The following is a 25,075-nucleotide window of genomic DNA, read 5'->3' on the forward strand; positions in this document are numbered from 1 at the left end:
TTTTATAAAAATTATTCCGCGTCGTACTTACCTCTATGCCACTGTTGAAAGAATAGAAAAAGTATTTTTATCAATTATGGATCCCTAACAAATTCCAGCATCCATCTAAAGCAGTTTCATTGAAAATAGGGAAAACTTTTTTTTATTATATAAACATCTTCAAATCTTCGGAAAATGCTTTTATAAAAGATTAGCTTCATTTTCGAATAATTTGGTTTTCGGAAAGGCCATTCAACAGAAGAAGCTTTAATGTCTTTAAATAAATCTGTTTCGAAGAGAATAGTAAGTCTTTGACTCTATTTTTTGATTTTTGAGGAGAGCTTTTGATGTGATAGGTATAGAATTAATGCGCGATATATCCTAGGAACTAGTTATTGTTGGATAAAATCTTACCTCACTGGAAAGAAGCAAAAAAACCAACAAGCAAAAAAATAACGATATCTCGGTTAGTTCATCTTATGCATCAGTTATCAGTGGATTACCTGAAGGAAACATACTGGGACCGCTTTTATTCATAATTTTCTTTGATAACATTATGCAGTAATTTCCTAGTCATTACGTTGCTGCATACGGGGACGATGCAGTCGTCACAACTTCAAATGCTAGTTTAGATGTTTTATCCAAAATATCAACCTGTGCGGTGAATAAAATGATAACTTTTTGCAATGAAAATAGACTTGCTTTAAATGAATCTAAAACAGAAATAATGCTTTTTAGCTTGAAAAATTTAAATAAGAGTATTCTTGTTAAATTTAATAATAAAACGGTTAAACAATAAAGAGTTGTGAAATATCTGGGAGTTTTTATTGATGAATCAGTTTGATGCAGTACTTAAGAAACTGTCAGTTTGTGCGTATGTACTTTGGCAATTGAGATATAAGGTGAGACGTTCAGCTTTGTACCTATGGCTAAATACAATCCTGCTTGTCATATGCCATCGTGTGTTGGGGTAACTGTGTCAGGAGCGGTGAAGTGTTCAGAGCACAAAAGAAAATACTGAGAATTAATTTGTTTAAGCCATATACATACCCTTGTAAAACATTACTTCCTAAACTAAATTTATTAACGTTAAAATTACTCTGAAACTAGAAATGGTCAATATGATTTTAGGGTCAATTTAAACTTGATGTTGCCTACGCACAGGCTGACTAAGGTGGCAAATAGCCCTATAGTTCTAGCAGTCAATCTCTATAATAAACTTCCAACCGAGGTTAAAAAAATACAAAAAAGTAGTGCTTTTAAAAGTGTACTTAAAAACAATTTAACCAAAAATGCTTTTTATGCTATAGATGAATATCTAAATTGCAACGCCTCCGAGCTAATGCCTTAATTATCCATTTAATTTTAACACACTTTATATGACCATCCAACGAATGGTACAATAAAAGATCAGCATCTTATTTATGAAACACCCTGTATAGTTCAACTACTAAGGGGCGAGTTTTGCACCTTGAATGCTGCAGTTTTGTCCGCATCGATCTGTACCAAACATAAAACTTACCTTGTCCATAAAAATACTTTCTATAATACAACGCGCCCTGGTCCACGTTTTCTATTGGCCTGGGCAGCCTTTGGTAAGGACACGTCGAATGCCGCCAGTGGGTCTCGCCCGTCGGAAATTCCAAAACGGCTACTCCATAGGCCAGGGGCGGCCTATGCAGCGGTTTCCGGTGATGGTGGCCGCTTTGAAGTCGGGTAAGGCTGACTACCCGTTCTTCTTCGCCGCCAATTTCGTTCCTGAAGAACGGACAGCTTTTCACTAATTCGTTGCTTTGACCGTCACCGCAATCGTCTTCACCATCACCTGCGTTAACATGAAATATATCTGGGTGCTAATAATGGCAGCGAGGTAGAGGCATGAAACCATTTTAATTTTCAAAATCCGGTTTCTGTAAAATTTTCTTATATTAATCATAATTAAAGTGAGTACCGTTTTAAAACTCAGACAAGTTCAAATGTTTTTTGTTCAATGCGCTTTGCTCTGTCTGTAACAGGAACGTGGAGGGGTGAAAATGCATGTCCATTTTAACTTGGATTCGTTAAACGGGCTTTTCTTAGGCTATCAATTGTGCTATGAGTGACGTGATAGCGAATACTTTTACCTCACCACCAGATGGCGTTTTCTGATAATTAAATAATAATTTTCTCAAGGAAAAAATAAATAAAACTATATGAGTTAAACGTTAGATAGTAAGACAACACAGTGAATAACACTAACCACCAACCACACAGTAAAAACCGCATCTCAATATCTTTATCCTAACTTCAATATGTATAAAGGAACTAAACACTCAATTCAATTTTGGAAGACAATTTCAATTTACTGGTTGTTTCATATTGCTATTATCTGCATCGCATTTTTTCGGAGAGCACAAAATTATCCAATAGCTGACATTACTATTTATTACATTAATTTATTACTTCCGCTTATTTTTCGATTAAAAATTAGGTTTGGTCAACTAACCAAAATTGTTGGAGAGTAACTGATTTTATCAATTTTTTTAATTATTATTGTATTGTACTGTATTTTAATAGCCATTTTTCGTCGTGCCTAGCCATAAAAAATTAGTAATTTTTTTCTATTACGATGAACTCGTTCTGTTTAACACGTTTGAAATGCAATAAACACATTCACAAGGTCAATTCAAATATTTTAAAGTGACTTCAACGATAGTCAAATAAGGACATGACAATTGCGTAGTGTTTTGTCAAATAAAAACAAAATAAGAAATGAATTACATCTGTCAAACAAGATTAATTTCGTTTTAATTCTACATTTGCACTTTACGGGTTATTATTAGTATCCAATTATCCTAAATTCATCAAATAAAACGCTAACGACCGTTAGTTGTTGGGTATATTTTCGCAAAATAACACCAATACCAACACTGACATGATCGTCAGAATTGAGAAAAGTCAAAATATCTCGGAAATGTCGGAAGTGGGACAAGAAACTCACGTGGTAAAGTGACGCTTCTCGGACGCAAGATCCGTGTGTAATTAAGCATTTTACAGACGGGAGTGGAAAAACATTTTTTTTCTAGGGTGTAAAATACACACACTAGTTGCATAATATATTATTTGATCACAATTTGCTAATTAGATGCCAATTATTTCTGTCAAATGCAGATGTGCGAATTAGTTGGTCTCTAACCAGTGATTAGTGACCGAGTTAGTGATTAAACCTAAATTATATTTAGTAAGTGAGATTTGAAAACGCGTAACGATATCAACGAAACTTTATTTTGATTTTCAATATCATTTATCAATCACACGACCCGTAAGGTGGAAATTCAACTTTTTTTGTTTTAATTTCCTTTGTTTATATTTTAGATTAAGGTAAAGATATTGAAATGCGGTGTTTACTGGGTTGTTGGACCCTTATATTACTATCGAATGGAAAAATACATCTTTTTTTCAGTTTTTTTTTTGTAATTGTCAGTGCCAAGGTACGCAGTTGCAATCGCTTCACTCATAGCGCGATGCTATGGATAGCCTAGGAAAAACCCTTTATATTGATTGCAAGTTTACTAAAATTAAAAATTAACATTAATATTTGAATTTACAGACAACTTATATCGGAAAATGTTCGAACCCCCAAAGAGCAAAGAGAATTGCCTCAGCTTTAAAACGATACACAATCGAACTAAGTTTAATATATGAAAATTTGGTAGAAACAGTGTTTTAAAAATCAAGAATGCAAATATGCTCTCTGTCGACCTTTTCCGAAACTCGACTATAATTTCCAACATTTTCACAATTTTTTCAAATTTCGACATACAAACTCACCATCCGGCGTTGTTGACCTAATTATCATCGATGCAGCCGACGCTCCGGTGGTGGTGTTTCTCCGTTTCGCCAACAGATTCCTTCTCAATCTCACCGAATAATTTAGATTCGTTGTCAATGATTGGCAGTCGTAGTGGGCAAACGCCCTTCGTCTCGAAATCTCCTCCGCTTCTTGGGACAGTATGACGCTCGAGGAAGACGTGCTCACGGCACTGTCGTCCATGGTTTGCCTCTGGTTACTTTTTCCCGTGCAACTGTTGTTCATACCTGCAAATCGCTTCACTTACTGCGCTGCTACGTTATAATAATTTGAAAAAAACTAAAACCATAAAACGGTTTTTGGAAATATCATAAAATAAAAAATAGTTAAAATTTAACGTTTGAAGTGATACAAACTTGACATTTTTTGTGCGCTTTGAAAAAGAAACGCAAAATCATATTGTGTTAAACGGAAAACATATCTAGTAATATTGCAAGGAAAAACACAAAACGCCAGATTTACACAGTTTTTTAATGTAAAGGAAGATCCCCCTCCGATTTTATTTCTTGAACCATTATAGATATCCAAATGTTTGAGAATGTAATATATAAAATTTTCATTAGGTTTTTAGGTTATCTCGACAATGTTCGCATTGCAGGTGACGCTCTGATACAATTTTTTATGAATAGTTATCCATATAACGAGATTTTGCCTCGTAATAACAGTAAGATACCTTAAAAGATCATTTTCGTTTCAAATCTGTAAAGTGTAGTTTAACTATTCGGATTCACTCAAGAAAAAACTTTGACACAGTTCAAAAAAACCTTAAAAGACTCTCAGTTATCAGAACAGTGTTGATCAATCGCAAAAAATAACAAAATAAAATACAATACTACAAAATTAAATTCGAATGCTTCAACAATGAATAAAGTCGATGATTCAAACCTACTTGTTTAATTCATAATTATTATATTTTTCTGTTTATATAGTCTATTAGTTATTTACGGTGTTAGAATTTTAATAAATAGTTTACATTTTCTTCGCATAAATTGAAAAACGGGGCCCGTTTTGCTCATAAAATAGTCAACTGATTTTCGGATTTTTTCTAGCGGTCTATTTTTTAGTCTAGTTAGGAAATGTTTTCTTTTGTTTATTTTTCTCTTGTATTTTGTTAAATTGTGCTGGAAATTGAAGATCTTTTTATTATTTTAATTATTCATTTTAATTTTTTTTTATTTTCTAAACACATAACACAAAGATTTTCTTGGAAAAAAATTTGCGATATTTAATTATTTTATCAATGAAACGATGACAAGATCGATTTCATAAAAACACATCAAATCTAATTACATAGACAAGACTTTCAAAATAATTTAAAAAAAAAATCTGTCTTATCCGATACGACCATTACCATTTCGATATGGCGCACAGAGGTCATTTATTATAATTTAGGCGATAATACATACAAACATAGAAATTTTAGGTTTTAACTAAACGTAAGTTGCGTAAATAGCTTTAGATATGTTGTTGTGTTTCAGGTCTTACCTAATTAACTTACTAACTAACTAATTGTAATTAACGAAAGGGTTATGGAGCAATATAAAAAAAAATTATGGTATAACAAATATGTTTAAATATTACAATTTGCAACTTTTAAAAAAGAGTGCAATATTTTAAAAATGGTACCAAAATGATGTATATATTTGAAATATTTTACCTTTCTCTCTAAAGAGCACAAAATCCAAATTAGAAGTCTACAATTAGAAAAGAAACAAACAAGGCAACGAACGAAAAGACTAAACCTCAAATTGTCAATATTTTATTTACTAATAGTTCAACTGTTTTCAATGTCAACTCGTATCAGCAAAACAAAGCACGTTCAAAAATATTCTTCCTTGCAATTGTTTGTTTTAATATTACAGCATAAAACAAATTTGCTTTGAAGCTTCTTCATTTATTAATTTATAAAAAAATAAAACGACCTCAATATAGGCTTCTCAAAAAATGAGTAGCCTTTTATATCAAAAGCGATTATTAGAATAATTTTTAATATTTCGATTGATTTCAGTGGTATCCATCGACAGAGAAATTTGTTTTGTTTTTCTTTAAACTATATCAACATAACAGACACAACTCAAACAATAACCTCATACGAAAACAATGCAATCATTCCCAATTTTACTTCCAACCTAGAGTAGGTATGCTGGATAGGTTTGATTTTTTTTACATCGAAGGCAATTGTTAGGATAGTTATTATTAAATGACATCCATCAGTAGAGCAATTTGTATTATGTTTGGATTTGGAACCAATAAAATTTTCCTATAACTTTGAAGAGTCGGATGTCGGATAAAAGCAACTGAAAAGCGAACGATATGAAACGCATTATTTTTTAAAGCAATATCCAATTTAAATTCCAAACTAGAACAACATTTTTTTTAGCTAGAGGCCTCATAAAATCATAAAAGCGGCAATGGAGCAGGGAAGAAAGAAACAACAAACATTACCTCGAGCCTCAACGTCGCATCTTACAAAAACAGTGATATAGTAATGGGCGATGTCGCAACAGCACATTTTGAAAGCAAGAGGTAACAACGGGCGCGGACGGTCAAAGAAAAGCACCCGAGCCACACTAAATAAAACCTTGCGCTTTAATGCAAGAGTGCAACGGCTGTTTAATTACGATTTGTTATCTTTCGCGTTCAGAGAAAACCACATAATATGAAAGGCGATATCTGATAACGCTCGATGTGGATCACCAACAATACAGGTATAATGTGATTGCCGTCGAGTATCACTGTAAACTTTTTGGTGAGTCAATCTTTTAGCTAATCGATTCTCTTTATATGCTTAGAACTACATACTAGATGCTACATACATTATAATTCGATCAAATCAGACATAAAAAATAACCGTCAAATAACAAAAATTCCCCAAGAGCTGTATTTTGGTGCACAACTTGGGTAACCTGGTAGAAATAAAGTGCTAAAAAAAGTTTTCAAGTTTTTGCAAAAAATGTCATATTTCAATTGTAGATCATACAATTATCTACAAAAATAGTGCTTTTATTTTTTTCCTAATATCTGCCATGACAGAGTTTTATGGGAAAATACTGTCTACTTAATAATGATTGATATTTATATAGGTTATCGATGTAAACTGATTGCGATTAATATTTATTTAAAATCAACTTCATACTCATCACTTCTTTTGAGACATCTTTTTCAATCCACAGCTAACTACTACAGTTTCACTTTCAATAAAACAATAATTAAAAATAAAGTACAAACTGAAATGGTAGACACTAGTAATGAGCATGGAACGAATGGAATGTTCAAAACTAAAAATATTTCACTGTGCGAAAACGAAAATTTCATTTTTTTAGATTTCTAGATGTCGGAATATTTGATATTTGACAACAGTTTTTTTTAGATATTATTACTACCGACTATAAGGAGGAAAATGAAGGAAACGTTTACCACAGATTGTGTGTTTCCAAATTTACAAAATATTAAGATAAATAAACCTCTCCCTTAATCAAAACAATATTAACAAAATATTGAACTGACTGATATTGAACATTAATAATAAATGTTTACAAAATGTTTGTTTCGACTTTAATAATCGTTCCAATTAGATAAAATTAGTTCTGGCTTTTCTAATAGCTAGTTTTTACTACTAAATTCCGACTCAAGGAGATTTCGTTCAAGATAATATCTTGATTCGAATGTGCATTTCTCTACTAAAGTGTGTTGATATTTAAATCATCAAAATTACTATTCAAGCCACGTTACTAACCGTTGGGGACATTCCCGTTGCTCCAAAATCGAGTTAGTTTCGATCTCAGTTTTGGGCTTTGCGGGTAGTTGCCGTGATTGTTTGAACCCGTATCTTCTTGACAGGGATCCACTTCCGAATCTACCTTTCCGCGAAGGTATTCCGATGGTCCGGGGCTTCTCTGATCCGTTCCTACTAATACCGCCGGTCGGTAGTCCTGGAGCATCTCAAAGAACTCATTCTTGGCTGCAATGTCCGTAAGGTTTTTTGTTCAGCTATGATTTCAATATTCTATCACGCGTAATAACAACTATTAACTTCTTCTGTGATATTAACAAATGTTTTCGATGATAAACTTGGAACATTAGCATTAGCGTATGAGTACTGTTCGACTTTTCGAAGCCTTTTGATCACATTTGAACTAAAGTTTTAAAATTTCTCACCAACAAATATTCTAATCAAATTGCTTTACCTTCTGCCGTGCTACAAAGTTTCCTTTCACCCTTTTTAATTTATACATTTGACATTTCGAACTCTCTTCTGTACTGTAAGAAACATTTGCCGATGTCATGATGTTGTTGCTTTGATGCTGATTGTAAGTGACCTTTTGAATAGCCGGAACCTCACATTAAAACCTAACTAAATCATGCTTAATGATTTTTAGATGTAAGAACTCCACTTTAATAGATAGGCTTAACAAAATTATAATTATTATGAATTTTGGCTTAGTTTTGTATAAACTAGGTCTATCTGGTGAATGTAAAGTTTTTAGCATCACTTTGTAAAAAAAAATATGGGCCTATTTCTTTTCTAATAGTACCGTAAAATGAGTAGAGAAAATATTTGGATAATGACAGATAGAAAAAGTTTCGAAACTGCGGGATGTCAAAGATTAAAACAAAATTTGCTTTTCCCTGAATTGCTGGGTAATGTGCTACTTCATTTATTAAATTAACGCCTTGTAAAGTTATTCCGTGATAAAAACGTAGAAGATAAGAGTTTTACTTACACTGAAGCAACGAGAGACAATCCAAATCATTTATGAACAATCAATCTGGTACACCACAATCAATGTCTTTATTTTTTATTTTCTTCGTATCCTCCCCCATCATCTACCGAATACATCATATTGCACTATAGTGGCCGGGGACGACGAAACGAAATTTGGTTTGCTTTTTAGTAAGCTTAGAAATGAAAATTGAGTAATATTGCAACTCGAATTAGACCAACTTATTTTTTTGACTCGTCAACCAGACAAGCGAATTAGCGTGTCAGAAAATATCAGTAATAATCAATGAAAGTGAAATACCTACTGTGTATTTCCTGCGGAACAAACATGGAAATATATCAGCAATCCACGTTTTACTGGTCAAGCAAATCCAGATAAAACCAAAAAGTAGCAAATAATAGAAACTATTTCAATATCAAATTTTCAATGCAATGCAAAAGAAAGATTAAAAAATGTTGTAGGTTTGATAGTTTGGAAATATAGAGAGATAGATGTAATTTTTTGTAATACTTTACTTTTTAGTTCTAGTTTTGTAAAGGAAGTCTTGGTTTTGTGGCTTTACTAATGAAAAAAATAAGTAATGAAAAACATATATATATATAAAATATATTTAAACTTAAAAATAGCTGAATTTTTTGGAATTTCTCAAATAACAATACAGAGAGACATACACAGTAAAGCTTTGCAAAAACCAAATTCTATGGAAAGAAAAAATCAGTAAAGATTTTACAAGCGCTGACGTCATGACCAATGAGAGTGCGTTTTGCGAATTTGTACTGATAAGCACACGTCTGTTCGTCTATTTCGCTGAAAATTCCACACTAAAGTTGTTTCATTATCCGGAATATATTATTAATACTATTTTTAATCATCACAGTTAGGAAGGTTTAAGTGACAACTTTATTTTATCCCTCCGGAAGGAGTTAAGTTTTAAACTGTTAGACTTCAACTGTATTTACGAACGATATTCAAAAGGATAGACCAAGTTATTTCCGGTTCTCGAAAGTACAGTTGACGTTCGGTTATTGCGTTGGATGGCAGAGAGAGTAGCAGCGTTCGCTCTATCAAAAGCAATACCATAATATTAAACAGGAGCACGTACCGGGTACTCCCGGGGGCCTATCGATTACGTCGATAGATCCGTGGCTGCCGTACTCCCGCTTCAACGTGGGACTGCTCGACTTGAATGGTCGTCCGTTCTGATCCAACAATTCCAAGCTAGAATTGCTCCTGCACAGTTGTTCCGGTCCCAAGTTACCAACTCCTCTTCTTGATCCGGCGTGATGATGATGCCGGTCGTTGAACGATGATCTGGATGTCGATAGACCGGCGTTCGCCCACGCTCTGCAAGAAAGGTGAATTATTCAGTTATTCAGTTATTATTTTTCTGTCCGCTACCACTCTCCAATTTCAATTCTCATTGCTGATGGGTTGGTTAAATAGTTAGAACGCCTAAATGCTGGTCACAATTGTCAGTATCCGATGTACTTCTGCGGTTTCAAAGGTTTTTACAAAATCATGAACCGTCTTACGAAGAATGAGCAAAAAGTTTTTTTATTGAAATGAAATTATTTGAGATAGTCAAAAAAGGGTCAAAAGCCTATGTGACCAAATTTTCAGTAAATTTGTACACACACAACGTTTAATGTTCCATCAACCGTGAGACACTCTGTATAATATACCCTGGCGAACAAAAAATTTAGGTCACTCAAGAAATTGCAAATTTTTTGGAAAAAAAGTTTATCACGAAATCGTTGACCTAGTAGCTGATAAATTATTTATCCTACCCTATTTGGTTAACTGAATTTAACATTTTTATGATTTTGTCGGAAAACAGAAAATATCTATTATAAACAAAGCCCAATTAATTTTTTCTTGATAAATAAAGGAACAAATCACAATTAACAATATTGAGAAAACCTGAAAATTAATAACATGTATTCCCTCCTCTTGCGTTTATGATTTCTTGTAATCGACAAGACATGATTTGAATTAAATTACGGCTTACGTTCTGGCCAATGTTGTTCCATTCATGCATTATCAACTCTTTCAGCCCTTGAGCACTTCTTGGAGCTGGTGTATGTCTTCGAATAAGTGCTGACCAATCAAACCGCCTAATTCTCACCCAATCCAGATATTGACTGAAAATTCTAGCGGTGTGGGGTCTAGCATTATCGTGCATAAAAATGCCATTTTCACTCACAGTGTCATCATTAAATCATCATCATCCACGATTTCCGTAATGTACCGCTCAAAACCATAACCAAACCATCACCATGTGGAAGTCTTTCATCAATAAAACAAGGTTTTTATTTTTTTAAGCGAGAATCGTACATCGGATTGAAAAAATGAAGAAGATTGTATGAATAATTTTTATTTTACTAAAAATCAGTGGCGTACATTTAATGTTTGTCAAAATAGACAGGTGAAATTCTGTACGCCCGCCACTGATGTACTTTTACTAAATAATGCCTTACATGTGCACCAAATTTCATTAAAATATCTAAAGTGGTATTACCCCACCCTGTATCTTAAAAATTAAGACGTTTAGGGCATATGTTCATATAAAGTTTTCATTTTAAAATGGACCCAAAAATCGCGCCCTCATTTATTGACATTCAATTAAAAAACACCTTGTAGATACATTAGCTGAGCGGATACCTGTGAACATGAGTATTGTAGTAGTCTACGGCCTGAGCAGTCCTCTCGCGGGCCCTGCTCGCCGACAATGGCGCCCTCGGCGGCGCGGGTCCGCACTCTTGCAATCCGATCATCCCATCACGCTGAAAAGTAAAAAAAAAACAATAAAGAACTGCCAAACCATTGGAATCGTATAATTTATTGATTGGTCGCCCTGTTGTTTTATTACTGTGGACCATTTAGTCATGGCATATAAAAACAGATGTTTGTAAACTTTGTGCTGTGCTCTATGCATTTTTGTCAATTTTTCGTCATCATATCGCCAACAAATTGGCATTTAAAGCTACTCGAGAGCGTACTTTTTGAATACCCTGTATATCTGCTACCAAACGACTAGAATTCGGTACAAAAAACTAATACAATCGATCCGCTACAGCCCGACTCTGTCAGACAAAATGAGGATTTTTTAGTCACGCGGCGACGTTACTCGGGCGGAACATCCTCTTTTTGGTCCGCCATTGTGCGTCAGCCCGATATCAAAATGCGGAGCAGTCAAAAACCTCTCGTATATAGAATACCGAACCGGAAATTATATGCGCCGGATACGGCAGACGAATACAATCGACCGCATCTCCACCTACGAAAAATATAAATGGCTGGCGAGGATTTGATTTTAAAAATCGCAATTGTTCGGCGGCAAATAGTTGCAATATACTTAATTTTCAACAAAACAATTATACAGAGTGTTTCAAGAAACCTGCGCCGACGCTGGGCTGGGGATTTGTCATCCAAAGATTTGTGCAAAAATCTTTACAAAATGGTGCAATGAAGGTCATTTTCATTATTTTGTTAGTAATATTATTTTAACAAAGGTTCAAAAAATAAATGTACATAAAAATACGTATCCCCAATTTACATTATCTTAATTTTTTTGTTCGAAAGTCCGATAAAAACAGTGGCTTATTGAAATTAAATACTAAATTATTGCAATTGCAAAATCGGTGAAGCATTTTTAACAGCGTTGGTTAAATTGTACTTCGCACGCTTTTGGTTAAACAATTTCTTATTATTTTAGATTATTGCACGGGTGTTTCCAAGAAACTCCAAAAATTCGAAGCTATGGAAATTAAAATTTGTTTATAAAAAAATCCAAATAAAAATGGTTCTGAATCAAGTTTACGATTTTTTGAACCAGTCGTTATGTTACGTTGTTCCGCAGTAAATTAGATCAGGTAATCCTAAAAACTTATGCAAAATTATTATACAAGATGAGTCGAAAAGAAGGACAGCCTCGGCAGATTCTTTGTGTGATTTTCACTGAACTTCATTTTCCCAGTTTCTATAATACAGGGCATAAAATATTAGTTAACAAATATCATTGTTATTTATAAGTATAGTAGTTTTTCACATATTTTGTTGAAAATATTATGTGGAATATTATATTAAAAATGTTGTCAATAAAAAAAATATAGTAGCAGAAAATGGAAGTGTTTTGTACCCCAAATGTACTGCTATGATCTTGAAATATATTTGTTTTATAACAATTGTAGTTTTTGTGATATTGTAAATTAATGACCATTAGTGAATAATTAACAGTAATAACTGGAGAATAGTAGACCTACTTTCATTACATTTTAAACCCAAAACTAAGACAGGTTAAAATATTTCCAAAAACCTTGTACACCGGACAAAATACGAATACTATTATTGCATTTTTATTAAAATTCCACCACTAAAACCCCCTTGATATTATTTTAAAAAATAATAAGCACACAACTGTATTTTGTGTGAAAATTTAGTTACAAATTGATAACACTAATAAGAGTAATGTGAACTTTGGTTTCTTTATTATTTCCAAAACCTACAATTGTTATAAAAAATGAACAATAGAAAAAAATCATGTAAAGCAAGGGGTTTAGTAAACGAAAGTATTAAGACCATAAGCGTCCATCATGAAAATTTGCAACCAAGTTGCAACACAATATGTGAAAAACTGCGTGACATGTAAATAAAAATGCTATATTTTAAAAAGTATAACGCTCTGTATATATAAACACCTTGCGCGAAAAGGAAACGGGTTGACCCACCTTTTCCACTCACCCTGTATACAAATTGAGGCAAAGCTGAGCTTTGTTTAGAACTTACGTATTTCTCAAATAAAATACTCGATATGTTTAATCCCCACGATAACTGCAAAGTAGACTAAATAACTAGATCACTGTGTCAAAGGTTAATAAGCTTAAGGTTCTGAAGTGCCAAAGTAGAACTTCAGTGTCGCCTCTTTTATATGCTACTTTTACTTCTTTACGAAACGAGCAATTTACTGCTACGCATCCTTGTATGTCTCGGTGTAAGCAAATTGCATTCAATTTTCATTCAATTACCTACAGAAATAAAAGGTGGATTATGCAAACAAAAATTTCATAGACGTTCATCGGTCCATCTTAATTCTCATCTCGAAACTCGATGCTTAAAGCAACGGTATATAACTCGTTTATATACGCACGGAAACATTTTTTCATGTACGATAAATACTGGTGTGGGATTTCATTTGCCAATAATAAGTTACTGATATTATGCCAATAACATTTTTAGATAGAATTCCAGCGTTGCTTTTGACCATTCCGTCATTGTTAGATGCAGGACCATACGTTATAAGTATTATTTCCTTTTTCCGGTCACTATTCACTTTCCAAACTCGAGCAATCAATGGAAATTGAAAAATATATATGGGATGATAAGATCTAGCTCGACATATAATCATTAATTAAAGCTCGATGGTGATATTTGTCCGTAACTAAACAATTAACTTTATATTTTATCAAAGCCACAAGACGTTATGGTTTTTCATACCCTGAAACAGAAGCTAATGTTTCAAAGAAACTTCCACAGGCTACTGTAATACTATTTACAAATGTTCTGGATTGCTCCTGCGTCGGTTATATATATATATATATATATATATATATATATATATATATATATATATATATATATATATATATATATATATATATATATATATATATATATATTTTTTTTTTTTTTTTTTTTTTCACGTATTGATTCACGGATTGAAAAATGTGATGACACTATATTCCGGGATATCATCCGTTCGCTTGTTGAACTCCGACTGGAATCCTGCAGACGTTTCGCCAAAATCTCACTTGGCATCTTCAATGCTCGCGCTCCGAAAACACTTCGAACACTTTCGGAGCGCGAGCATTGAAGATGCCAAGTGAGATTTTGGCGAAACGTCTGCAGGATTCCAGTCGGATGCAGGATTTGCAGGATTCCAGTCGAATGCAGGATTCCAGTCAGAGTTCAACGAGCGAACGGATGATATCCCGGAATATAGTGTCATCACATTTTTCCATCCGTGAATCAATACGTGAGAATATATATATATATATATATATATATATATATATATATATATATATATATATATATATCAAACTTGCTGACTTTTCGCCAATCATTCTCTATGCTTCTTCACTTCACTTAACTGAAACTGACTCGCATTGTACTCTGCATCTGCTTATATTGTTTGAGGACGCGGAGCCAACAGCGAAACAAGCTACACAGGAGGAATCCAGAAGATTTGTAAATAGTATAGAAGCTTCCCAGTTTGCCATTTGCAAATTTGAAAGTATTTTTTCATGTAAGGATGATAGCTATATATCAAAAAAGACTGGTTGGAAAAACCAAAAAGTTCAGAATGAAATGTTCCTACAAAAAAATCAAATGTTGCGACAGGTAAGTACAAAATGTGATTTCCATGCCACCAGATTATGCTTTAAATAAATTATAAGTTTTCTGGTTGTTGGTTTCGACTCCGGTCGACCGACGCGTCGTAGGCTACCAACTCGGCTCAAAACCCACGCTTATCCTAAATTCCGCCGGTGAATAACAACAAAGAACTTCGAAGAATGAAATAAGGGTCCGTAGGAATGCGAGTAAACGAACGTCGTCGAAGAGGCAGGCCTTTGAATCATCTGTCGTGGTCACAGCTATACGAAGAGGTTCTTTGATCTCGGGTAACTGGTTCTGAAATTTACTAAATTATTGCCTGTGCCCGTAGTTCACGGATGTGATCCGCACGGAACGACGTAATAGTGAAATAGGTCGTCGTACTTTGGCGGTAGTAAATAAACGTGATAAATGTGTCACAAAATATTTACGGATATTTAAACAAATGCCTGTATTGATTGGCATATTTCTGGTTACATTGCTTACGACTTTCTGTTACGAATTCTTACGACACCTCAATACGACCAAAATATTTTCTTTTTATGACAGTATCCGTACGACTGCTTGAAATTTTGTTGTGTGCGAATATTTTGACAGTTTTCAAAACACAAATGGCGAGGTATTAATTAGGTTAGTAAAAGAATGGGATGAACAAAGCACGAGGGGTGCCTGGGATTCTCAAAGATCAACCACCTGAAGGTAATGATTTTGACCAACTATGAAAAAAAATATATTTTTAGATACATTTTTTGACTGCTTTAAGATGTGATTTTTGAATGTGGATTTTGCTATTCTCGTGTATTCAAAAAAATTTCATCATTTCTTCTCAATTCCTTAAACAAAATGCCAAATTCTCCTTTTTGTTTCCCCCATTTGATTTCTCCTTTTAACAATACGACATATTGAATCCAGATGATGTTTCCAAAAAATAAGTCTTTGAGGTAGAATCGATAAGGCTTTTACTGTGTTCGTAAGTGACGTGAGCTCATTCCTATCCAGTATAATCGTCGCCTTAGAACTATGTATTTCATTATTTAACCTCATAATAGACCACTAGTGTAGAAGATATATTACTGTTTAGTTTTTGCTATAAAAAATTGAAAAAAAAATGGACATCTTTCCATGCTTTTTTCTATGGAAAAAAAATGTTGGGGGTCGCATATTTGGGCCCAAGTGGACCCCAACCCAGAAGTGGCTTGTTCAAAGTGGTACCTTCGGAAAAACTATAGGTTTGGTAATAAAGTGGTCAGATTCTACTTGAACAACACATGACATGACATGACCGTCAGAAATGGCAAATGTTAAATATCTCCGAAAACATCCGATTACTCTAAAATCCGTGTGACGTGGTTAAATGGCATTTTCCGCACGCCAGATCGCTGTATAATTGAGTATTTTGGAGAAGAGAGTAGAAAAATTATTTTATTAAATAGTTCTTTCCCTCATTTGTCATACGAGCCCTAACAACTAAATGTTCGGACACTAAAAAAAAAGATAAAAAAGACATTTTTATATCTATTTAATTTTTTTTGCTTTGTCGATTGAATAATCAATTTGCGCACATTACGATAGCTATCGTAATGAATTATTTTTTATTTCGCATGAATTACATAGCAAAATAACGTACCAAATTTGCCGACAAACAAATATTCACACCCGAATGTTTATTGACCAAGAAATCAATGCTACCCATGCATTGATGGTAAAATGTAGTGTGCTTAGATAAATCAGTTCGGGTTGTTTCTTTCAAGTTTGTATAATAGTTGATAAGAAAATGACGCCTGGTGTTGCAACAAACGAAAAAGTGCGAGAAATTATAATATCTCAGTACTGCAGAGGTAAATCAATGCAAAAAATTTCAAATGACTTGAGTATTGCAAAATCAACGGTCGGGGATATTATAAAAAAGTATGGAGAGACAGCTAGTGTTAGCGTTCGTGGTAAAAGTTCAAGCCGACCCCGTAAAATCACTGAAAGAGATCTAGTCAAAATTTGTAAAACTAGCAGACGAAGCGTCTTACGACAAATTCAAGCTCAATGGAATCACGAGGCAAACTTAAATGCCTCCAGGGAATGTTGTAGACAATGGATGCATAAGTCTGGTTTGAGTTTTTATAAGGTAAGTTTACAATTTTTCCTGTTTCAATATAAAAATTATTAATATTCGATGATCTACTTTTGTTAAAGGCAAAGGAAAAACCATTATTAACGTCTATTCAGAAGAAAAAACGTTTGGATTGGGCAAAATCTAAAATATCCTGGACAACGGAAACGTGGAGTAACGTTATCTTCAGCGACGAATCAAAATCTGATGTGTGTGTAGGCGATTTTCGTATTCGTACAAAATCAGAAGCCTTTCACAAAGATTGTCTAAAGCGCATGGTAAAATTTCCCCAGGGTGTTATGATATGGGGGTGTATGAGTGGTAAAGGAGTTGGCAACTGATGGTACTGTAAATGCAGAAAAATACCAACAAATTTTATCAAGAAGTTTGATTCCATCAATAGAACGAACTTTTGGAAATAAAAATTTTACATTTCAACACGTTAGTCCTGCCATACTGCGAAAACAACAAATAAATGGTTTGGGGGCCATAATATGAAAGTTTTATCGTGGTCATCAAGTAGCCCCGACTTGAATATTATTGAAACTTTATGGCATCGGATGAAAAAGACTGCGTAAAACAATCCTCAGCGTACAGTTCCAGCATTAAAGGCAAAAATCACCGAAATTAGGAACACTTTCACCCACGAATATTGCAAGACTTTGGTAGATTCCATGCCAAAACGCATAAAAGCTGTTATTGCCGCGAAAGGATGTTACTTCTTATTAATGTTCGATTTAAAGTAAAAGATTTAAATGCGTCCGAATATTTATTTGTCAGCAAATTCGGTATGTTTTTGATATTTTGTTATGCAATTTATGTCAAATAAAAACACAATTCATTTCGATAGCACTTTTTGGTATAAAAATAAGTGCGTGATTTCATTTTTCAATCGAAAAGGCAAAAAAAAATCAATTTAAAATAAGTATAAATATGTTTTTTTATTATTTCGTATCATCCGAACAATTAGTTGTTAGGGCTCGTAGTTCATAGCGTTCTAGAGCTTCTAGTACTCTTAATTGGCTGTTGTCTAATGGGACGTAGCTGGTTAGGAGATGAATTGGGAGTTTCTTCTAGCCTAGATGTGCTGTTGTCCACCCCCACTACGAGCTGACCTTTGTGGACACATTTTAATCAAGAAATGAAAGTGTGTAAATTCCGATGAAAGTAGAAAGAAATATTTGTTACTTTTTTATTTCACCCGTACGGGGCCGCTAGCAAACATTTTCTCTGGAAACGAAAGCGAAAGATCAATTTAATTGGAATCAGTGGCTTCCTAAACTGGTTTAGAGATCTCCGCCGCCACTGGTTGTTCGTCGTTTTTTGTAGCGAGCCTCGATCCTGTCTCAAATCATAGACAGAACATCTTGATTACCATGTGAGACAGATTGCAGTAGTGACTTCAGTCAAAATGTTGAATTAAAATAATTATTTTTGAAATTATTGGTAAACGTTAACCTAAAAGCACACATTGTTTCTTGATAATAACCCTACATGTCCCCCCTTATTTTAGGTAAAATTATATCTATTTGAAACCATCCGAATTAACAAAAAAAAAGGTCACAACTGTGGGACTAAATCTACTTTAAGTCAAACCGACATTCCCACTTGATGTCTAATAAATCACTAATTAACAATAATAGACGGCTGTTGGCACACACGTATGTAAAGTCGTCCATTGTTTTAAGCCTAATCTACATACTACGAGCTATAAGGTTTCCTCCAGAGGCGTTTTTATTAATATACATACGCGCGTTATTTATTTTCGAACGACAAGTCTCGCAAAAAAATATGACTCCATTTTTGAACACCGCCCACAACATGAGTCAACTAGGTATTTGTTATGCAACCGGTGCGATACAAGCACTTTAGTATTTCAATAGTGGAACTTCGAATGTTGCTAATAGAATACTATCGAGGCTGGTTTTGGTGATGGTTTGAATATTTTTCATTTGAGAATTTATCGATAGAAGTCATTCCGTATAGTAGCGACGATTTAACAACACTGAGGCATTGATAGTCATTTTCGTGAAATTTCGTCAAATTATTTGTACATTAGCGGTTGGACTACAAAGCGATGTAACAAGATAATGTGATTGGCTGACAGTGTCGAATTCAATGTTGACGCGTTTATCCAGGTTATAAGTTTATTATTAGGCGTGTATAATTGACGGCTATGAGCAACAGAAAATCACTTAATTTATCTGACTTTGACACTGTTTAACTACGACACACCTAGTATAGAACGCGACGATTACGCAATGCTGTAAAAAAATTTAAATAGTACATCCACACTTTCCTCAAAGATGCACTTGTTATTAGTAATTAATAAAATTAGCTTTTTATGAATTTATTAATTATTATGAATTTCGTTAATATTGATGCAACGCAGCAGTCGCATGATCCGTCAGTTAGCTGACTGTCCGCGAAAGCAGTTGAATTCCATGGAGGTCAATTTTTAACAAATTTTAATAAAGTTTGCTTAAAACTTTATGAGGTTTTATTGTTAAATAAATGTTTTTAAAAACGCTAGAACTAAAATGTTATACTGTATATGGTCTAAATTTTGGCAAAAAATTAATTCAGATTATCAAGGTTATACAGTATCTACAAGTTCTCCCAGTAGTACATCAGCAGTTGTATCCTGGAATAGAAACAGTTGGCAATAGAAAACAAAAATATTTAGAAAGTGGCATAACTATAGAAAACGCAAGAACAAAAATCATTTTCATGTATACAAAATGTCCTATAAATATGTAAGAAAGTAAAGTTAGCTTTTTTTTTCTAGTGTTGAAGCTACCTTTAATTCTAGACATATTTGGTACAAAATATACTATTGCTAAACTTTTTTAGTTTGTTATTGCCATTTTGCAAAAAATATAGGCATTGTAATTTTTTTTGTGGATAATGTGATGCGCGATACCTGAGGCAATGATTTTTGACAAAAATGTCTGCTAAACCTAGGTAAGTAGTTTCTTCAAATATAGTTTTAGTTAGTTAGGCAGCGCTCTACAGTGTGGCTCAACTATTGGAGAGAAATGAAGCAATTTCAAAACATTATATTTCAATGTTTTTATCTCTCGCGCTGTTCCTAACATCAAGTGCTTCCGTTCAATATAAATAACTCCTAGATCTACCATAGTTTCCAAGATTTTTAGATTTCTTATAATTAGTTATCAATAAATAAATTATAAATATGCTATCTAGTAAGATTTAATATTTAATATTTAAAAAAAAACTATTAAGTTTAGCCATAGCTTAATATTATACAAAATGTGTTTAAAATTATAGGTGGCACCATAACCAAAAAAACATACCTTTATTTTCTAACACACAGTTGGAACACCCTGTGGTTTCGACTTGTTTTGCAATTGCAAAAAAACCGGATCGTCCATTGATTGTCCCACCCATGAATTAGCTATTTCGCATCAATTAGACGATTTATAAACAAACCCGTTTGACAGACTGGTTATTTGCTCAGCGGAAGTTGTGAACTATGTCAAAATTCTCGGTTTATACAAGTTGGCCAAACTTATCAATAGTCAAATAAACGAGCGCCCAAAAATAGGGCCATCGATTTATTTTTGTGCATCTGGCATTTGTTATTGTTGGCGACAGAAGTTCGTGCGTGTCTTCGCCGTAATACGGTTCAAAAATAGTTTTATTGCATTTCGATGAAAAAAAAAATTGCGAATTTTTTCACGTCTCGAAACATTTACCGATAAATATAGACCGTTTATATCAACTAGGTTTACTCGTAAAAATTCATTTTGCGTGGTCCCCTGTTACAATATACAAAGGGTTGATTTTTAAAGTTTTTGAGTAATTAATTAAAAAAACAAATTATTGAGAAAGTCCAGCAAAATGCAGGGAAACGGTTTTTAATTGTTATCTTGAAAACGTTGCGAGATACAAAAAAACCGAAGCAACAAAAAAAACTTTCATTTTTAATTGCTTCATCTAAAAATAATATTTAACCTTCAAAAAATCAATAGTCTGTCATGATTTTAACCAAAAGCATCAGTTACTTCCCCCTCGATGTCAATAGAATGAATAACACAATAACACTAAATAAAAACCTTTAAGCTTGTCAAGTTTTGTCACAATCAGCTAAAAGGTTTTGGAGTAATTAATAAAACAAACTTTGATACAGTATATCTCGAAAACGAGGCAAGTGAGTACTTATTCTTGGCTAATAAATATGTCCATAACAATTTTGTACTGTATAATCTTATTTCTGACAATCCGTTTGACAACCGAAATAAAAAATTATGAAATGTGGTCTTTTAATCATTTGCCTTTTCAATACGTTTGTTAAAACTTTAACTAGAAGACAATATTACCTTTTTACCTCTTAAATCGTTGCCAGTTATTGAGATGTTAGTTTTTCAGATAATAGATACTTGGTTGGTATTAATTTGACGCATTTTAAAAGTCAGTAAGTCAGAAGAAACGTCCATAATTAGTAAACTGCTAACTTTCCTCAATACAAGGTGTCCAAAAAATATACAATAATTTTAATATAGTTAACTGTGGATTTGATAGATATAGCAGATATAGATATTTTTAGCAACTGGTACACGAAGTACATTTTTACAAAACTTCACGAATACATACACTAAGTTTTGGTGTTATATTCATTGGTAAATAAATACGTTTTAAATCACTGAGAAGTAATACTATGTAAAGAAAATGAAATGAACAAGATTTTCCGGAGAAGAACCGATTTATTTCTAGGAAAAAGAAAATTCGGTGGGCGTGAAGTGACGAATGTCAAAATATCATTACTAAAATCTACTGAAAAACAAATTGTTTCTTAGAGCGTTAACTAGCGCCTTGTATCTCAGGAACGAAGCAATTTATGAGAATTGCTCTACTAGTTTGTTTTAATAGAAACTGCTTTTCCATCAACTGAATTCGTCAGTATAAACCTGGTCCACCTTGAATATCCATATCTATAAAAGATCTATGACAAAATTCTATAATGAGAGGATTCATACACTGCATAAAAACATGCGTAAGGATGTGATTCTTAATGGCCATAGCGGGACCAACACCCCGTAGCTCTGTTTCAATATCAGCAATTTTCTAAACTGGAACATTAACTCGCGATAGGAAATGCAGGCTTGAAAATACAATCCAAAAATCACTGTCCATGACAACTGGTGTGAAATCGTCATTATACTAAATACAAATCGATTCCGATCGTATTACACACATCCGTAATTAAAGAAATGAAAATGCACGATAAACAGTTAAATCAGCGCAAACCGGAAATCATACCGAATTTTTAATGCCTAATCAATATGCAAACCGGACGCTTAATCGAATTAATTGGCAGATTCTAATTATTTTAAAATGCAAAACGAAATATCAAGAGTACACGCGAAGTACAGTTTTTTTTCCGGACGTTAACGACCTCTAGAAAAAGAAAATCAGGTACTACTATAAAGGCAATGGTTCGATTGAATAGATTTCTAATAGCCAAATTCAGTTTTTTTGGTTTTTAGGGGTCTTAAATTTTTCCATTTAAAATCAGAACAAGAACAAAGTGATAAAGAAGCTTTAGATTACTGACGCCATTCTGTTTGCTCCTGTCTCTTTGGCCTTGCATTTTGAAACACGTCATAATAAATTCTACCCAAATGGAATTAATATTCCTTATTAGTTTAGGGGTGATTACACAACATATTGCCCCTTTGTATTCTTTAATCATAGTTACATAACATGTAAATTTTGTCTGAACTAACCAAAGAAATTGCCTCATTTGTACTATATTATACTAGGCTACTTTAGAGTGTAGAGATAGAGCAAAAAGAAAGTTCGCGGCGGTGTTAATTTTAGCTATATGTAAAATTCGATTATTATTCAAAAAACGGGATTTAAATTTCGGCGGCCAATCTAGGAACTTAAAAATAATTTTCAGAATTTTTATTGGCCGCTTTAGTTATGTTTTTTCAGTCTTTACGACAATTACTTTTTGAGGTAGGGCAGAGGTGTCCATCTTAATTGGCCACAAATAAATTTCTTTTCTTTGGGATAACAATGGGAAAAAATCCCGAAAACTCGATAAAAACAAATAATTTTAGAAGAAAATCAAAACCAAACAAATCAAATAACTTCGTTGGCTCACTCTTTGGCCCCTTTGCCCAATACGGTTTTATTAGTCTACACCTTTCTGAAATATACTTTAAGACGCAGGGACAAATTTCCATTATTTAACGAAGAATATAGAAAAAATGGGGAGTAAGTCATCCACCCAATACTATGACGAACTTTGCAGGCTTACCCATTTTATTTATATTCTTCGTCAAAAAATGGAAACCCTTCACTGCCCGTATAACAAGGAGAGCTCTTTAGATATCTGATGTTCAGTTTGGTTATGTGGAATATGTACTCCTCGATGTATACATAACTGTAAGATACTTATTAAAATAGGCAATAAGCAAGTTAAATCATTAAAAATATTTTTTTTAGGTTTTAGGTAAAACGGTAGAACGCGCACGTTACTATTGTAGCTAACAAAAAAAGAGACACGATTAAATAAAGATTACGTCCAAGAACCGGCGAGTATAGGCAACTATCCGATGATAAGCTCAAACAAAACAAACACGTTCTAAAATAAAGCAGATGGCGTGGAACTGGATCCACAAACGCGAGTATGGTGTCTCTTTAAAAACAGATGGTCCGCGTTACTCTCCGTGCTTTCGTTGTAACTCGCACCTCTATAAAGATACGCGATGGAGATGCAAATTCTACGCTACGGGATCTGCTTGTTTGCGAGACTCGGTCGTCAGCCTAATGGCCTTTACATTTCTGAATGAGTTTAATTTTATTCACTTTTTCTCTATAGGCACACAGAACGAAAAGATTACTTAATAGAGCAATACAAATTTAGTTTAGCCTTTTTATCAGCAATTTATTGTCGGTGTCCCTTATCGATCCTCTGACCGTTTGTTCATCACAAAAATTTATTTTTTTTAAGACTGTCAAATAAATTAAATAAATATTTAAAATAACAAAGACTAAATTTCCTTTGTTCGGTAATTTAAAAGGCCTACAAAGCATGGTTGTTTTGAATTTTACCAGTTATTTGTACTTTGTTAACTTACAGACAATATGACAACAAAATAAACTTCAAGCAATTATTTCTTTTAACAAAATAAAATATTTGTTAGTTAATATTTTTTCAGACTCGGGTACCTAACAATCATCTTAACTTATCTCAAAGAAGCCAAAATTATTAAAATGCGACATATAGTATATTATGCAACAAGTGTGGTAAACGGGACATTTGAGTCACGAGTTTATTTGGCATGAGCGGAGTGTCAACGAGCGAGTGCTTAATGAACGAGTCGGCTAAATGGAATAAGAAAAGCATAATGCATATTTAAAAAAAAAAACAAACACAGTTTTACAGATAACTTGTAGAGTTCAACATTTGATTCTATTTCTTTGCATTTTTAGGTTTGTTTATAAAAAAAATAAGCTAACTTTAACAATTGAATATCGAAATTTCATCAATTTTGACTTAAAATCTTTTGAAATTGTTCGATATTGCACTTAAGCTTTTTATGGACTATTACAATGCTTAAAAAAATTACTGTTTGAAAAACATTCGTCCGAAACGGACATGCAGCAGCGATTTATCACTTAATGGTGTAAAATTTAATTCCAGATTAGACATTTGTTTTGGAAAATTTGCAACTCACAATTTTTATCCCGAGTTTTATTCTAATTGACCCGATTTGCTCAAAGTAATAAAAAAAACACACGAAATCTGCACCATCATTTGACGTATATTTCTTGTATTACCTGTATCGAACCTCATTATCTAAAAGAATAATGTTTCCCCTTTCTGTTTCGACTAAGTCGAACTTTTGAAAGAAACATAAAAACAAGTAGTATAGTTAACTTTTTTCGTGCGACTACAGTCTTTAAAAACACATAGACACAAATGCCACTGTTGTTACTTTTCTAGATCACTAGGTTATAGGTGAAACCGACTAACCTATTCGTTTCAAC

The 25,075-nt window shown here is 33.3% G+C and overlaps 1 protein-coding gene across 1 annotated transcript in view; it reads right to left on the minus strand.

Annotated features, from left to right (window-relative positions):
* LOC132705463 (signal-induced proliferation-associated 1-like protein 1) overlaps nt 1–25,075 on the minus strand; it is a 63,313-nt gene that overhangs the window by 16,532 nt on the left and 21,706 nt on the right. The window contains exons 2-6 of the mRNA XM_060676050.1: nt 11,215–11,336; nt 9,656–9,897; nt 7,566–7,790; nt 3,790–4,056; nt 1,502–1,804 (exon numbers count right to left, since the gene is read on the minus strand). Of these exons, the coding sequence (XP_060532033.1) occupies nt 1,502–1,804; nt 3,790–4,056; nt 7,566–7,790; nt 9,656–9,897; nt 11,215–11,327 (1,150 nt within the window). The 5' untranslated portion in view covers nt 11,328–11,336. The remainder of the gene's footprint in view (nt 1–1,501; nt 1,805–3,789; nt 4,057–7,565; nt 7,791–9,655; nt 9,898–11,214; nt 11,337–25,075) is intronic.

This window comes from Cylas formicarius, unplaced genomic scaffold (assembly GCF_029955315.1).
Source record: "Cylas formicarius isolate icCylForm1 unplaced genomic scaffold, icCylForm1.1 PGA_scaffold_7__23_contigs__length_41026272, whole genome shotgun sequence".
Taxonomy (NCBI): Eukaryota; Metazoa; Arthropoda; class Insecta; order Coleoptera; family Brentidae; genus Cylas; species Cylas formicarius.